The sequence below is a fragment of the Alligator sinensis genome, unplaced genomic scaffold (assembly GCF_000455745.1).
Source record: "Alligator sinensis unplaced genomic scaffold, ASM45574v1 scaffold1051_1, whole genome shotgun sequence".
NCBI classification, from domain to species: Eukaryota; Metazoa; Chordata; order Crocodylia; family Alligatoridae; genus Alligator; species Alligator sinensis.
Genome location: NW_005842473.1, coordinates 108,246 through 126,262, shown reverse-complemented (window position 1 = coordinate 126,262; position 18,017 = coordinate 108,246). Strand labels below are relative to the sequence as shown.

At 41.8% G+C, this 18,017-nt stretch overlaps 1 protein-coding gene across 1 annotated transcript in view; it reads left to right on the top strand.

Annotated features, from left to right (window-relative positions):
• Positions 1 to 18,017, top strand: part of POLN (DNA polymerase nu) — a gene marked incomplete at its 3' end in the record, with an annotated part of 116,627 nt that overhangs the window by 29,320 nt on the left and 69,290 nt on the right. Inside the window, exons 7-8 of the mRNA XM_006030901.3 lie at positions 6,352 to 6,509; positions 17,047 to 17,115. Coding sequence (XP_006030963.1) covers positions 6,352 to 6,509; positions 17,047 to 17,115 — 227 coding nt within the window. The remainder of the gene's footprint in view (positions 1 to 6,351; positions 6,510 to 17,046; positions 17,116 to 18,017) is intronic.

Below are 18,017 nucleotides of genomic sequence, written 5' to 3'. Positions count from 1 at the left end.
CCTGCCTTGGGACCCCGTCCCAGCCCTCGGCCACTCTAACTGTGAAGAAGTTCTTCCTAATGTCCAGTCTATATCTGCTCTCTGCTAGCTTGTGGCCATTATTTCTTGTAACCCCCGGGGGCGCCTTGGTGAATAAAACCTCACCAATTTCCTTCTGTGCCCCCGTGATGAACTTATAGGCAGCCACAAGGTCGCCTCTCAACCTTCTCTTGCGGAGGCTGAAGAGGTCCAGGTGCCCCAGTCTCTCCTCACAGGGCTTGGCCTGCAAGCCCTTAACCATACGAGTGGCCCCTCTCTGGACCCTCTCCAGGTTATCCACATCTCTCTTGAAGTGTGGCGCCCAAAACTGCACGCAGTATTCCAACTGTGGTCTGACCAGCGCCCGATAGAGGGGAAGTATCACCTCCTTGGATCTGTTCGTCATGCATCTGCTGATGCATGATCAAGTGCCATTAGCTTTTCTGATGGCTTCGTCACACTGCCGACTCGTGTTCATCTTGGAGTCTACTCCTGGGAGTGGGCACAGCGTGAGCTGGGGGGGGCACTGCGGTGTGTTGCATGGGGCTGGCCGCGGCCCTTGACCCTCTGCTGCCATGCCCCGGGTTGCACTCTTTTTCCCCCCCCCACCCTCCACCTGTTTGCTCCCTCGGGCTGAGGGAGGGGAAGGTGTTGGGGAAAGCCCCACCAGGAGTGGCCGCTGGCTGACAGGCACTCCATGTCTTCCCCCAATACATCCTCGCTCCCTCAGCCCCAGCCAGCTTCCCCCCACAGCAGTGGTGGTGTGGTGGTGGCTGCCGCATGTGAGCTTCCCCCCTCCCTGGCTGGGTGGCCCGTGTGTGGCCTGCAGAGGGGCACCACTGCCTTTGCTCTCTGCCCCCCTCCTGGGAGCAGGCACAGAGATGCACTCCTCCCCTATTCTCAATCTGCACCCCCCCGCAACCCCTTCCTTGCCCCCCATCCCCTCACACACAGCTACCTGCTGGGGTGTCTGTGTGTGTCTGTGCCTGCATGTGTGGGGATGGGGGGCTGTTGTGGAGGAGTAAGGGGCACAAGCAGGACTGGGGAGGCTGTGGCAGGGAGTGAGGGGCACTAGCAGGGGTGTGGGGGGCCTATAATTTTTATCACATATTTTTTTTATTTTTTTATCAGAGAATTTGCAATTTTTATCAGAGAATTTGTGATTTTTATTTTTTTTTTTATCAGGGAAAACTAGGATCCCTGCTTATCAGAAGCAGGAATAGTCATGCCATCTCTCGACTGGTCAGCCTCAGACTATCTTGTTCAGATGGTGACCAGGGCATCAGCCTGTCCCACTGATACTTGTCAAGGTTATCAGCTCTGTATTCCCCTGTCTTCTGCTGCAAGTCCAAAAACTCTTCTGGCAACAGATCTTGCTCTGCAACTCACAAGGCATAGGGGCCATGGTATTTGTGCCTTGAGCTAGGGTTCTTTCCCGTCTGTGATCTCACAAGAAAATCTCCATTCTAGTTATCTCTAAATATGCCACCAGAGCTCTGTTCATGTCTTGTAGGCACTGTGCCATTGCTGATGCTTCTAGATTGGACTGTGCATTTGAGAAACTAGTTCTGCAGTTGCTGTTCACCAAGGAGTATACAATCCTGCCTCTGCGTGATCAAGGCACTGCTTTGTACTTTCCGTTATAGACTTCTCCTTTCTCCGATAAGAGTTGAGAAGTTACTTTCCTTAGTAACTGGAGTTGAAAGATACCCACATGCAGGTTCTACATCCTAATCTTCTTTGGGGTCCCAAATATTCTGAACTTATGTGGTATGAAGAAACTGAGGAACAGGAAACTCATATAACCTGTTCATATCCATAGTTTACAGTCTTAGGAGCAATGAGGTTTATGAATGCAGAAGGCAAAAAACCCACCTTGAAACGAGTGTATAAAGTAGGCTTATTCCTAGTGGAATGTATGTATGGACAGCACATTTCTAAGGGTTATAGTTACTGTCATGGGTAACTATCTTCTGCAGCTCAAATGAGACCTAGGAGTTCAAACAAAAGTGCAAGACATTTCAGTGACTAATTGAATATTGGTAGTACGTTTCAGTAATAAGATGGCTTACAATTTTTTTGAAGTTCTTTGTTCTATAAATATTGATTGTTCATTAACTTTGTCAGTGAAGTAGATCTAGGGAATTGTTGCTGTAACATAGGCTCATATTGGGTATCCACTAATCATCCTTCATGTTGGGATGAATCAAGGGTGACAGCTAGGCTGAGGAAAACCCTAAAATAAGTGGAGGGGCATGTGGTCTTCAGAGGAATTTTCTGATCCCTAGGGATGCTTTGAATTCTCTGATCTCTAAAAGGATGATTTGGGGGACATTCAACCACTGAGATGCATTCACTGAAATAAGACTCTTTTCAAAGGATAGGTACCAACTGAGTACCTGTGAAAATGGCTAACTATGGGAGGCTCCAGCCTAATTTGTTAGCTGATTCATTCATGGCATCTGATGAAGCAGGTTGTTGCTTCTGAAACCTCTCTGAACCAATTATTCTTTAAGGTACCACCTTGCCCTACCTGACTTCAGACTGACATGGATAACTACCTCTATGATAAGTAATGAAGACATTATAGAAGAGCAAGCCATAAAAAATAACCTCAGATCAAATAAGATTAAATGAAATGGTAAACAAAGTGGAGCTAAAATCAAGAACCTAAGGTTATAAAAGGGTAAAGTTTGAAAAACTAAGAGAGTTAGTTATTTAAATAGTTACTAGTTAATCTCTCATGCTGCTCTTCTATGTGGGCACTAATGATGCTTCCAGAGGTGATCTTGAGCAGATCAAAAACAATTTCATGGCTCTGGATGCAGTGGTGAAGGAAATAGGGGGAGAGGAAGGGAGAAGGCGATGTTGTTGATCCTCCCAGTCAAGGGTAAAGGTTTGACTAGGAGCAGATGCATCCTGGAGATCAGCATGTGGCTGAGTCAATGGCATTGCCAGCAGGGCTTTAGCTTCTTTGACTGTGGGATGGTGTTTCAGGAAGATGGGATGTTGGGAAGAGATGGGGTCCACCTGACAGAGGGGGTTAGCAGGCTTGCTGACTTAGTGAGGAGGGCTTTAACCTTGGTCCACTGGGGGATAGAGGCAAAAGCCCAGAGGTAAGTAAAGAGCCTTGGAGACCTGTATACAATCTTAGTAAGGGAAAGCAATAACAGAAGGCTTAGCAATGTTCTCAGGGAGACAATAGGATAGTTAGTCAGATACCTGAAATGTTTATATACTAATATGTGAAGTATGGGCAACAAATGGGAAGAATTGGAGGTCCTCATGGGAGTACAGAGTTATGATGCAGCTAGGGTTATGGCAATGTGGTAGGATAATTCATGTGATTGCAGCATGGTCATGAATGGGTATAGCTAGTTCAGGAGGGATAGGCCTAGAAAAAAAGGAGGCATAATATATAAAGGCACTGTACACATATTCACATTCAGCTTATGGTCTCTGGTCCTTCTCTGCAGTACTGCAGCCTGGCCAGTTGTTCTTCAGCCTGTATTTGTGCATGCAGTTATTTTGACCCAAGTGAAGGACTTTGACCTTGCCTTTGTTAAATCTCATCTGATTGATTGTGGACCATTTTTCCCATCTATCTAGGCCATTCTGGATCCTAACCCTACCCTCTGGAGTATCTACAACTCCACCTTACTTGTAATTAGCAGATTTGCTAAACATGCACTCAGTCCCATTGTCCGAATCATTAATGAAGTTATTAACAATACCAGATCTAGGACAAGACCCCTGGGGAATCCCACTTGATACTTCCTCCCAACTAGACACTGAGCCATTGCTGACAACTCATTGAGGAATATGAGCCAGCCAGTTATATATCCATCTTAAAGTACTTTTGTATTTCCTTAGCTTGTTAATAAGAATGTCATGGGAGATGGTATCAAAAGCCTTGCTAAAATCAAAGTATGTCACATCCACTGATTCTGGGGGAAAAGCTTTATGTATCACTTCTCGGCCTTTTGTAGGCTAAGATCATACGAGTAAATACAGTATTTTGTATCAGTTATAAGGTGATGTTGACTCTGACGACAAAGGCAGAATGGGTAATAGAAAGTGCGTGGGGTAAACAGAAGCAAAAATCAAGCAATTTAATGTGCTCATATCACATTTGAATAATCTACATCCCAAAGTACTTAAAAAAAAACAAACCTGCCACATAAAATGCAGGTCTAGTAGCAATTACTTTTATTACTTAAGGCAGGGTAGGGCTGGAGAAGGCAGCGGAAATGGTGCATGGGGTGCTGGAAACCTGCTGAGCCCCAGCTTCTGTGAGCCTGCCTGGGTTTTCAGTGCCCCGTGCACTGTCCCTGTCGCCTTCTCTGGCTGCCAGACATGTACGCATGCACAATTATTTTTATCCACAATAGAACAGTGTGCCCCAGTCAAACTAAAATGCATCTGCGGTGGTCTAAGTTGCCACGCTCAAATAATTTTTAATATGAAAAAAAACATGCGCATGTACATGGTGAGGCCATTGTTAGACAAATAACAATTTTCTCATCGCTTTGTCATGTCATGTGTACCTGGCCCCACCATTATGTACAAGTGCCCGACATGTCTAGGTAAATGGAAGGAGGTAAAAAGTGCAGCATGGGTTCACTAAAGGTAGCTCTTGTCAAACTAATCAAATGTTCTTTAACTGATTTGCTTGAGAAAAATGTGAATCTCATTTTTATCGGCTGTTGTAAATTAGTGATGTTTATTAGAGATTATTATCTCCAAAGCAGGGATAATATTCCCTCACTTTACAGGCATACAAGGTTTGTTTGTGAAGGTCTCATTTAATCTAAGGGGGTAGGTACAGATTACCTTTCCCATGTATTAAGGGCTCTTAAGATGGGAATGTCCACACATCAAGACAGGAAAGGGCAAGCTAAGCGGGCTTTAAGTGCTTCAGAGAGAATCCTCTTTGGGCAAGGATTCTTTAGCTAGTTTTAGGTATTTTATGTTGCAGTAACGTTAGACTGCTCAATGGTGCCAATATAGTGCCATGGAACCCGCCCACCTGCCACTGCTCTCTGGGCTAAGTCCAGCCCCCACCAGCCCCTGGTGTGGGACAGAAGCTTCCCTTGCCCCAGGACAGTGCCAGTAGCTGCAGATGAGCAGGAAGTCAGGGAAGAGACCCAGGGGGAGATGGAGGTGAGCTCTGAGGGGTGGGAGTAGATGCTGGAAAACTGGCAAGCAGGGGGAGCTTGACAGCTCCTAGCCATGCACCTGCTCACCAGCCCTCTAGCAGCGTGTCCGAGCAGTGCGGGGTCACAGGTATTCACCCTTGTCATGCGACTGGTCAGACAGTGCTTTAACTTTAATGTTGCCTAGCTTAAGTCTGTAGTTCCAACCTCTACGTGAGATTTCTTGTCTCCTCAACAAGGACTTGCCCTCTGAGCTTTACATTTAGCTCTTGCCCTGTTTCTGTATTTGAATGCTGTCTGTGTGCCAGAAGGGGGAGGGGGGGGAAACTAGGTTCCCTGGCTTTAGCTCTTGACTACTCCTAACCTTGGAGCAGTCATTACGGGGGAAGTAGCTCTGTATTGGAATAGGCTCAGGTGTCCCATAGGAATGAGTGGTTTGGTCAGCCTTATAAAGTTGTGAAAAGCTCAAATACATGTAATGACTATGAAGTCTTATGAGATTTTAACGATTAAAGCTGTCATTGGGCATGTGCGAACTGATTTTTATTTTTAAAAGGATTATAATGTGACCAAAATTGAGCAACTCTTTTACAGAGTTTGCACAGGATATGTCCCTGACGCACAGGTTTATATTCTCCAGCTAGATTTCAAGTCTGTTTCCCAAATATGGGGGTTTTAGAGCTTTCCAAAGAAAGTTACCAGAATATTTAACACTGTAAAAACAATTTGTTTTTCCTAGCCTCAGCCTTGGAAGTGACAAAGTTGTTTTAGCTGAAAATTTTATCTGAAACAGACATTCAGAACAGGCCATACTTGTTTAAATGGGTAAAAGTTGATGAAAATAACTAGCTGAAACTAAACCAGCTGGGGGCACCTCCTGTGGTTGTTGAGAACTTTCCTGTAGCTTCAGTTGTTCATCTTCAAAGCAAAAACAAGAAAACACTTGCTTTGTTGTTGACTGCATTCCCATGCTGATTAGTTTGTGCTGGGTATAATTGAGATCTGCTGGTTTAACCTTCTTGCAATAAATGTTTGAATAGGCATGTGTTTAAACAAAAGATGGGGGAAATAATTCTTTAACACTTCTTTTGAAATATTTGCTATATTATAAAGACATTTGAAATACTTGGGTTGAACTAGAAATGAATGATTCATATTGTTTACATTATTTTCACAGTTGCTGATTGTGTTGTATTGGATCCAAGGATTGCTGCATGGCTAATAAATCCTAGTGACACTGTTCCCTCTTTTGAGTATTTAATACTAAAGCATTTTAAAAAACCTCTTTCTATGAGAATGGTGAATATGAACATGGGTTTGTTAAGCAATATATCGGTAAGTAGTTTTTAGAGATTTACATACAATAAACAAAAAGGGAGTAAAATAATAATATTTTTTCTATTTTTTTTAGAAAACTATATAAACATGCATGTTTCTTTGGCAAGAGGAAGGAGTGTGTTTTCTTTCTTAACAACATATCCTGGAGAACTGGTATAAAATATCCAGGACTGCTTGAAATCTGTGCCATAATGGGCTCTAATTTTTCATAAGTAACTACTAAATTCTGACAAGCAGCCCCTAGGTTCCATGGCAGCATTACTTAATTATCATAAAATATCCTTGAACTCCTCTTTCCCAAATACAATATCATCATCAGGAGGTATGTCCTATCTATTTGTAGTGGTGTAGCTGGGTTAAAGTGGCTTCAAGCACGTACCAAGAATCACATATATGACAGACCAGTACTGTGGCCAGTTAAAATACCCAGTTTTGGGGATCTGGCATATGGGTTGTTTGTAGACGATAGAAACAAACAAACAAACAAACCGCACTTTATCAGGAGAAGCAGCATGTTAATTTAACCTGGCTCTGCAGTGTCTGTATAGTTCGGGCACTTCAGCGGGGCATTTTGGTGATTCAATCAGCTATTAGATAAAAGCACCAAAAAAGCCCTCCTAAAGTGCCTCTGATCTGTACAGATGTTGGGCGAGCTGGGTCCAACTAACATGCTGCCACTTTTGGGCATGTGCTAAGCTCAGCGTGCTCCTGTGCCAAGCTTAAAGTAAAGCGCCGTGTGTGTGTGTGTGTGTGTGTGTATTTTAACATCTGCAAGCAGCCATGTTGAACAGAAGCAAGTGGTATATTCTTTCGGGTACTGTTTAATTGTTTTATTGTTTTATCTGTTTTTACCGTAAGCTGTTTTCAGCCTTTATGGGGAAAGCAACATAAATCAAATCCATACATAAAATACTTCCCCATCACTACCTAGTCTGAGGGAGGGAAAACTGAGACCAACTTTGGAAACACTAGTCTTCAGTAAGTATTGTAATAGCTCTGGGAGTTTGGCAAATCGGGGAGAACTACTGAGAGAACCTGTGTGCATCAGAGAGAATAGAATGGTGAAGTCACTAAAACAAGTGCTGTTTCTTTATGCATCTTAACATTTCTAAGAAAAGGATGATTTGAAATATCAATAGGGTATTTTAGATGATTTCTTACCTCATGCTGCAGAAGCTCTTCAGTGAAATTAAATGGAACATTACTATTACATGTTTAGTGATAAATATCTTTGAAGGGATCTTTTGAAGGGATCTTTTTATATCCCAGGGCACTATTTTTATTTATTTATTTATTTATTTTTACTTGCCTGTCAAAATGATCTATGTAATACTTGGATATGGGGGCAATTTTGTTTCCATTTCTCCCCTCAAAACCATTTTATAGTTCTTGTTACCTCTTGGGGTTCTCTTTTATAGCTATTGTGCTTACTCTGTCTTCTGTGCCAGTTTCTTTACTTCTTTATGACAACTCTGTGCTACTTCATTTGTTGTGATCTACTACAGCATTGTTCTTTCCATCCTGTGGTGCATAGAGAATGAAATGAAGCAACAGGACAGCACAGTAAAAGCAAGGAAGGAATAAAATAAGCATTTGTTGTCATGCAAACAAAGTGGATAGGTTTGTAGAACATAAAGGAAGACTAACAAGCATCCAGGTAGACTGCTAACATGAAAAAGAACAGGGTGGCCAGTTTGCAGCAGGAGTCTCACAAGTGGCATGGGCAGCCTCTGTGTCATACAATAGATCAGGGAGGGACTAGCAGCACAGTAGCAAATTGGGCAGGAAGCGGAAGGCAAAGCATGTAATCAGGCAAGGACCAGGGGGAAAAAAGCAGAGCAGGAGATTGGTCAGGGATCACAGAGCAGGTAACAGAAAGCACAGCAGTAGATCAGGCAGAGGAAGTGGATCAGAGTGGCACCTGAGGAGGGTGCAGGACTAAATTGTGGCATGCCTATCAAAAAGGTTAGCCTCCAGTGAAATGGTGTAATGAGTAAACAAGAAGGAAGGAAAGAACACTGAGACACTAACAAAAGGGAACATGAGACCTGCAGCAAGAAACATCATCCAAGGATGGTGATAGATTGTGAGAATTGAAAAAAGAAGAGCCCTAGAAAGGAGAGAGAATACAAAATGGATAAGGGATTCTTCCCATTGAAAGAAGAAAACGTAACTTTTTAATGAAAAATGTTTGAGCGAGAGAAATAGATAAACAACCACTCCTTTGTTGAAAAAATGCAAAGCACTGCTGTGTAATCTGAAAATCAGATAAAATTATTTTAATGGAACTAAACTCTACAGATTATTTCATAATTTAAAAATATTTGACACTTCTGTATGGTTTGTAGTTATAGGAGTTCTTGTGGGTTTCTTTTCCTTATTAAAAACCTCTAGTCTCTCGTGAAGAGGTTTTTAATAGTTTTCTTCAAAATAGTTTGACACCTTTTCTGTAGGCCATTCAGCTGGACTACTCATATGCTCAACTAAAGAGCTTCTTGATAAGTCTACAGCAGTGATTCTCAACTGGGGGTGCTAAGAGATATCTTTTAAAGGTGCCTCCCCACTGTGCCTCTTTCGGAGGTGCTGTGTGGGGTTAGACTGGAAAGCCCAGCCTGACAGGAGGGGCTACCATGAGGCTGCTGTTGCTGTCCTGCCTGAGAGCCCAGAGAGGCAATGGAACCACTGTAGATGAGATAATGGTACGTCACCCCTACCCCTGCGCTTCCTGGTGGGCAAAGGGCACTGCCTGGGCTTCATTCATCAAAGCAAAGGTGGTAAGTGAAGCTTCTTTTGTGCAGGGAAAAGGAGGGGCTCACCTTGCCTGCATCAACAGAAGGTACCACTACATTCAGAAAAATTATGGAGGGGTGTCTTGAGTCTAAACAAACTGAGAAACACTGGTCTACAGAGTGCAAAGCAGCCATTCTCTAGCTCTGGAACCAAATGGGGCAGATGCTGGAAAAATGGTGGAAGATGATGATGTATAATTTAAGAGCACTGTGACATTTTCAAACATGCTAAAATACCAGCCTGTATAGCCGAGTTATCACAAAAGGGCTGCTGTGTCAACATTGCAGCAATTCTCTCTCAAATAATTGTTGTCTTATACTTGCTCCCATATGGGTTAGATCAGTCTGCCCATGGACCTGAGGCACAGAGTCTTTGCCCTGTTGTATTCTGCCCTACTTCATGCAGCTCTGTTTGCACTGAGAGAATAAGGGTAGTGTACCCTTCCTGTTTCTCCATTCTTCTTAAGTGTTTGACTGGGGTAGGGTCTATTATATTTGCAACATGCTTTCTCACTTGAAACCTCTTTTCTTTTTCTTTTCTTTTTTTTACAGGTTATCCTTTTTTTCTTATATTTAGTCCAGGGGTATCAAGCATATGTGGAGCCAAGGGACTGCCTCAAGTGTTTTAACACTATGTTGAAGGCTCTCTTTTTTGGGGTTCATTGACTTGGTGCCTTCTGTCTCTTCCCTTGCACTTTATTTTGTTCCTAACAGTTTTTCCTCTGTGGTCCTGAAGGAGGTTTGCAACCAAAGGATCAAGTAGGAAGACAGCTTTCCTTTTCTTGCCTGGAGATGGCTTGTAACTGAGTCTGTCCATGAAAGACCTTCCCAAAGCTCATAGGGACTGAGGCACTAAAGCTTTGAGCTTTAATTCCTCCTGGCTTATCAGGAGTATGAAGAGGCTTGTAGAGCACTGTAGTGCTGGCTGCGCTTTCTGGCTCCAAGTCTTCTTGCTCCACTAAGAGACAGTGCTCACTGCTGATGAGTGCCACATGGCTAACACTCTCCCCTGTGGACTGACCTACAATGCCTGAAATTAAGAAAATATTAATAAGAAGCACTACTACCTCCAAGAAAATGTTGGTCATTGCTGACTTATTCTAAAGCTCTAGACCCAGCTTTGTGTCCACTGCCTGATGCACTGATTATCCTTCACTTAGTGCAGATCTCACCCCTTACTAGTTCTGCTCCTTGCATGGAGCCCACCACCTCTAACAACTGATGACCTCTTGGTTCCCCTGTGTTCTAAACCTGTATGTAGATCTCTCATCTAGTTTTGGCACCACATGATGCTACCCTTCGACCCCATGGCCAGATCCAGAGACTAAATGTAACTTGGATTCTATGCCTCCAGCACCTGTATTTCTTTCCTCTCCATGTTTATATTTTGGAATTTTTTGTGATTATTGACATGGATCTACAAGGGGACAGAGTGTATGGGGTAAACCCAGCTCTGGTGGCAGTGGTGGGGATGCAAGGGTTCCACTGGGGACCCAGCAGTGGCCCAGGACAGAGTGGGACTCAGTGGTGGGACATCTGGTAAGCTGTTCGTCTGTCCTCTCATTCCCCCGCATCCAGATGTAACAAAGTAAAATCTTCTAAAATAACATTTTGTTAGAGAGACACTATTTTGGAGTGTTGCAGCTGCATTTATAATGTTTCAAAGGGCGCATATGTTTGTTCCGTTGGCTCTTTTGAAATGTTTTAATTGTTGTATGTGTCCACACCTGAGTTGCCTACGGTCTCATCTTCATTGGGACAATAAATTTGACTTAATGCCTGAGGTGTTCACTAGGTGTCTCTTCCTTCTAGCTCCCACTTTCAGGATTGCTTGGTGTGTTCATTTGTGATGAACAATAAAATTTTGACAGCCTCAAAAGCTAGAAATCATCCATTTTGGTTAGACAATTCTCTAAATGGCCTCCCAAGTCCTACTATTATTTGACTGCACACAGAAACTACATTAAAAGAGCATTAAGGTTGAAAAAGTCAAGCATTTAAATTAGGAAATGCCTGTATAATCTTAATTTGACCCTTTTGTGTATCTTTAAAAGACACTCTTTTAATGTCTTTAATTACTATGGTAATAGAGAGTTCTTCACTCAAGCAGACAAATGTATAATAAGATCCAGTGACTCGAAGTTGAAGTTAGACAAATAGTGGATAGAAATAAGGCTTTTGAACAATCAATGTAATTACCAGGGGTGAAACGTATCAAGTGTTGTAGGGGATTGATTCTCCACTGGAAATGTTAAAAACAAAATTAGATTTTTTTTTCCCCTAAGAGACTTTCTATTTCAAACAGGCATTAATTCATGAATGCCCTATGGCCTGTGTCGTGCAGGAGATCAGACTAGATGATCACAATGGTTCCCTCTTGACTTTATAATTTATTAAATTATTTATTTCCACAAGCCCTCTGTCTCATTCACTGCACAGAATGGACAGGCTAGTGAATATTTATTTTATCCTTAATGTTCAATATATAGGGCTAAGCCTTTTTTTTTCTGCACACTGCTCAAGTCCTGCTTTGAAGACAATTATTGATTTCCTCATGAGTGCTTTCCTTATGACACCACTGTAGTTTCTGAGCACTTCACAAATGTTAATAGTGTATTTTTCACACTGTCCCTGTGATGTGAGTATTTGCATTAAATTCATTTTAGGAATGAGTCTATTTATAGAACTATTTTGGGTTCCCAATCTCAGCTGGGCATTTTTCAGATATTTAGTAGTAAACTATTTTATATATGCAAGCAGAGCTCTCATTGACTTCAGTTGCATTTGTGAGTGTTCAGCACAAATGTAAATCAGGCCACAGTGTTTCAAGGCGGGCATCCAGGAAATAAGTGTCATACAATTAGTGACCAATTCTGAAAATCTGGCTTTTGTGACTTATTTAGCATCCATCGCTCAGGAACTATTTGGCAGAGACAGGAATAGAAGCCAAGGCAGCATTAAACTGTCTTTAATTGTGAGACTCTCATTTCATTTCATGCAGTCTTCTGCCTCGTTTATTATACCTTTCAACTTCTGCAGTAAATGAAGCAGATGTCTTACAGATAACAGCATCCTTCACCAGATATAGCCATGATCCATCTGTGGAACAGCTCTGTCTTGTTCACTAAATGAGGCAGGTTCTCATAGTTTTTCATTATATAATATTTTTTTTCCCCATCTCAAAATGCACACAGGCAATATGGCTGTATTAAGGTAGAACAGGCAATCTTAATTCTTGCTGCGAAGGCCGTGGAAGCTGCCTACAATATTGTATTAATATTATACGTCCATCTATTTTTATTGTGATTTTACTGTTCTGCTGTAGCATTATAAGGGGTTAATTCAAGCTAGGGGGGAGGGGAAGGGAAACACAAGAAAAAGGATAATAGAGTCAGATACTCCATTACTGAAGCATAAAGAACAATGCAGAAGTCAGTCACTTTGAAGTTTTACGTCTATCCATGCTGAGTTTTTAATAGATTGAAATAGAAAGCCATGTGGGAAACCAGAACAAAGAACACTGAAGTGCTTTAAGAGAGTCCAAGAAAATCGGGTAAGAGGCAGAGATTGCTGGGGAGACTGAACCCCAGTTCCCAGAGATAGCAATATCAGGGATAAGCCAGGCCTGCTGAAACATCTAGGTAGGCTATTGATATGAGTAAATACTTTTTACTGTGCTTAAACCCTGTTTCTGTTACTACCCTACTATTGAGATTAAGCAATTCTTTGATTTTAAAAAGCTGTTTTGGTTCACTGGGAACTGTAATCAGTAGTAAATAAAAAAAGAAGACTGTCAGGTAGCTGAACCTGCTGATCAATCACAGTTGCACAGTGCACTGGAGGCTCAGACCCAGTTTCAGAATGGGAGGATTATGTGGTTTCATACTAGTGCAGGTGAAGGCAAGACCTTCATGTGAGGGGAGTACACCAGAAGAGTTGCATACAACTAGCCTAAAACTCAAACATCAAATGGCATCTTTCAACCAACTGCCTACCTAACTCCTACTTTACCCAGGCACCAGTCCTTACAATAGGCCAAGCTGCCAGCTTTGCCCCCTCATCAATACAGACCACATAATTACTCGACCAAATTAACACAGACTAACTATATCATCCAAGGTTCATTTACCTACACCTCTACTAATATCATATATGCCATCACCTGATTACAGTTCCTCTTGACTGGCTACATTGGACAGACAGAGTGATACCTGTGTGAGATTGAGGGGATGCCAATCTGACATCAAGTCCACAAATACACAAAAGTCCATGGCAGAACACTTTAAACTTCCTGGACTTTCTATCGCTGACCTCAGAGTAGCTGTTCTTACACAGCAAAGCTTTAAAAGCTGATTTGAATGTGAAATTGCAGAACAAGACTCATCCATTGACTGGATTGTGTTAAGTATGGTCTAAAAAGGGACTATGGATTCTTACCCCATTATCTTTATTGACCCCTTTGTCCCTATGGGTTTATTACTTGTTTGCCTCTCAGCACTGCCCCCTCTTCCCCACTTCCTTCCCTTTCTTGTCTTTTGTATTTAAATCACTCTATTTGGTAGCCTGCTCTGTGCATGTCCTTTCACAGCATCTGATTAAAGGAGCTCTTGCTCACAAAAGCTTATGAATCTCTGGTTCTGTTAGTTTATAAGGTGCACCTCTTCCCTGCCTGTAGCCCCAAACTGGGATGCTAGAATTTCCTACTTTTAAATGCTTGGCTTTAAAAGCCTGATAACTAGTTTTGTGTGTAATTTCCTAGAATTTAAAGGAAACTGTTGAAATTCTATCACAGCTCATCAGCGGAGTTGTAACTTTTTATATAAGTCACACATGTGCTGCCACTTGCGCTAATGGAGTAATTAATAGAATAATAGGTTGTTACCTGCCAGGGGGATTATTGCTGGCGGGAAATGAGACAATAATAGACAGACACATGAAACAGCCCATGTGTTTTGTCACTGGGCTTCACAGATATTTTCTGGCAGGAGGAGGACAAGATTTGGGCTCTTGCTCAGCATGGGAAAATTTCCATCCAAGTTTTACAAATGAAGTCTAAATGGGACCGGTTGGATTTTAACAATACTGTAGGCTGTGTTGCCATTCTCACTTATTATTTATTAGGCCCCTAGTGGATGCCTGACATACTTCAGAGTTTACAATTTTAAAAGATGACTGATGAAAATGCGATGGATGATAAGATGCAGAATACAGGTGATCGGGCTAATAATTAGTGTGCACTTTTTGATTTAAAAAAAAAAAAATTAAATGAGCCATTTTGTGTGGTTGCTGCAGAAATAAGGGCTGCTTGCAGATGTTTTTTTTGTTTTGTTTTGGTTTTTTTTTTAAACCAAACAAAACTGCACTTTACCGGAAGAAACAGCATGTTACTTTGACCTAGTTCTGTAGTGTCTATAGATTGGGCACTTCAGCAGGGCTTTTTGGCACCTTTAGCTAAAGCTGATTTAATTGGCTATTAGATGAAAGCTCCAAAAAAGCCTCACTAAAGCACCTGATCTATACGGATGTTGGGAGAGCCAGGTCCAACTAACATGCTACCTCTTTTGGGCATGCGCTGGGCTAGGCATGGGAGCACAAGTAAAGCTTTTTTGTGTGTGGTGTCTTTTTTTTTTTAAATGTCTGCAAGTAGCCAAGATGTTTACTTGACTCAGCAGAGGGAAACAGATTTTTGAAAGGTCAAGAATAGGGAAGCTGCAATGGAAGAAGGTAAAGAGATATCTGCAAGAGAAAACTATGCATATTAAGGCTGGACTGGAGCAGAGAAGATGGGGCAAAAACTTATTAGATTAGAAATAGAAAGTGTGTGACAGTATAACTCTTGTGGGCATGGACAGGAAGTATTAGTTTTATTTACAAAGGACCAGAAAAACAAGGGAATAACTCAAAATGAAGATGCGCAGTGTGACATAACTAAATCATCGGACAATGAATTATCTTGGCCCATACTGTAAGGATAGATTTGGAACCCTGTGAAGTTAGCATTAAAAAGATTTGCAGAACAAGGCTGTTGTCCTCAAAATGGACAAACTTAATGGCACAGAATGCAGGAGATGGAGATATCCGAGGTGATATGAAAGAAAAAGTAGTAGGGTTTAGCCTAAGCTTGGGTATACGGAAGAAAGAAATAGGAAAACATATTCCACTCCTGAGTAATAGTGAATCTCTACCTTCCCTTGGGCAACAGAGAAGCTGTCCCCCAAATAATGGCCTAAACCAAAACATCATTCTCTGTGAGTAAGCATTCAGTCTCTTTGGAAAGAGAATTGTCTTTCCTATTCATACCCAAATTTTGTTTCATTTGGGTAATCTACCTAGCTAGCTAAAGGTGCAATTCCCGCAAAACATGGTCCAGAAGGCAAGTCTGTAAAGACTCACTCAGATACTGAAATGGAGTTATGAGCTTGCTGAGAAGAAAAGTAAGACTCTTTCCCAGCTGTCCTTCCCAACTTTTTGGAGCTTAGAGGAGAGAAGTTTAATCCCTCTAGTGTGTCCCTCTGCTCTAAGACATGTTCAAGTAAAGCTAGCTAAACTGTCCCTGATAGATGTTCTTGGAAACTTCCATTGTCAGGAATTCCACAAACTGTCTTGGTGTGACCTCTTTCAGTGATTTAACTGTCCTTACTGAAATACTTTACTAATATCTAACCTGAATCTTCCCTGGTGCAAAAAAAAAAAAAAAAAAAAAAAAAAAAAAAGATTACTATTTGTTCAGTCCTTAGTGGACTTGGAGAGCAGTGATCCCCATTTCTTTTACATATTTGAAGGCTCTTACCATGTGCCCCCTCAGTCTTCTCTTCTCTAAAATTAAACAAACTTAATTCTTTTAATCTTTTCTCACAAGTGGTGTTTGCTAAAGCAATTGTTATTTTTGTTACTCACCTCTCAACTTTCTAATTTGTCTGTATCTTCCTTTAAAGTATGCCAGAAATTTGACATTTATTTTAATTAGAACAGTTCTTTATCTGAATCTTTAACCCTGCCTATATAAAATTAATTACTTGCCATTTTCAAGCATCACACAGTGATGGGAAATATGGGTTGGAAAGTATACTGTCTTACCTGATTACTTCCTTGCTCGTAACAGTGCCTTTCATAATTTTACCTTCGTTATTGTGACTCTAGGAGCCAAGTGGCAATGTTAAGTTTTTGTATGTCAGATAGTCTACTTCGTTCAATGGCATTGACAGTATTGTTGCTATTCATACTGAACAAGTTTCTTGGGAATAATTCTTTAGTTGGCAGCTAGAGAAGGTGGTATGGCTTTGCTGCAATATTGAACCACCTATGGAACTAGAGAGAGAAAGGGAACGGCCCAAGGAATTAAGAGATGTGGGAAATCTTGTTAATGGAAAGCCAATTACCAGATCAGAAAACTTCTGTTTTTTAGAAATTAGAACAGAATTTTACCTTTATCATCAAGGCGCAATGTTATATTACCACTAAAAATAAGTACATCCCTTCCTTGCTCAGAACATGTGTTCCCATGTATGGTTCGTAAAATAAGGAACAGGTAAAATCCTAAACACTCCATCTTGCTACTTAACCACATTCCATGGGGTTGTGGGAACCCGTAATACAGAGGTGGTGCTTGAAATACAAAAATTAATGTTCACGAACACCCAAGGAAAAAATGCTTTCACATTGTTCACTCTCTTAATCTTGAAATACCGTAGTAATCTTTGTGGTTTCATATAAGTAACTAAGTATTTCTAATTTTTCTTAAACAGCATCAGAACTTGGGTCTAAACTTGAAGATACTTTACAGTGTAATGATGGACCTTTCTCATGAGTTACAGGCAAGGCCATTTTTAACAAAATATCATTACAGTAAATTGTACGTATGCAATGATATAGTAAAGGAAAATAATTTTTGGTTTGTTTTTCTATTGAAATAATGCATATATGCAAACAAGACAAAAGGCCTCCTATGCTAAACCTTGTGTGATACTGAAGCCTGGCCAAAACTGCAGCATTATGGGTGTGTCTACACATGCCATTGGGAGTAGCAATAAACTCTGGAGCTTATTGCTCCCAGGAAGCTCCTGGGCATGCATCTGGCCATAGCAACGTGCTATAGTGAGGTAGTGACCGTGTTTGCCTACATGTGATCAGCAGCTACTTTGCTATAGTGGCACACTCCCTCATTATAGCGTGCTGCTACAGCAAAGTAGCAGCTAATAATAAGCTTGTGCCTGGCATACAATGCAGTATGGACTGCTACTGTGCCAAGCTTTAGTACTTCGAAGAGAAAGTACTAAAGCACAGTGCAGTAGCAATGTTGTCGTATGGGCACATGTAAACACACCCTGTGTGTGCGCCTGGATCGCAGCACACTGAGCTGAGTTGCAGTAGCCCCAGCTGGCAGGGAGTTTGGGGGGGTCCTTCCTGCTAGTCCAGAGCTGCTCCAGCTGGGTTTGACATGCTGCAGAGGGGCTGGCTTGGGGCACAAGGGTGCTTCAGTGTGAGGCTAGCCAGCAGGCAGTTCTGGTATTGAAGCACCGTCATGCCCTAGCTAGCCAGTCAGCATCTCCATGTGCACTGCTGCGCAGGAAAAAGCTCTCTAGCAGGGTAGTACTTGTATTGTATTTACAGGTACTACTTTTCTGTGGAGCTTATTAGTTTCTTGTGACCTAATAACAGGGGTTCCCAACCCCCGGGCTGCGGCCGGGTACCAGGCCACGAACGGTTGGCTGCTGAA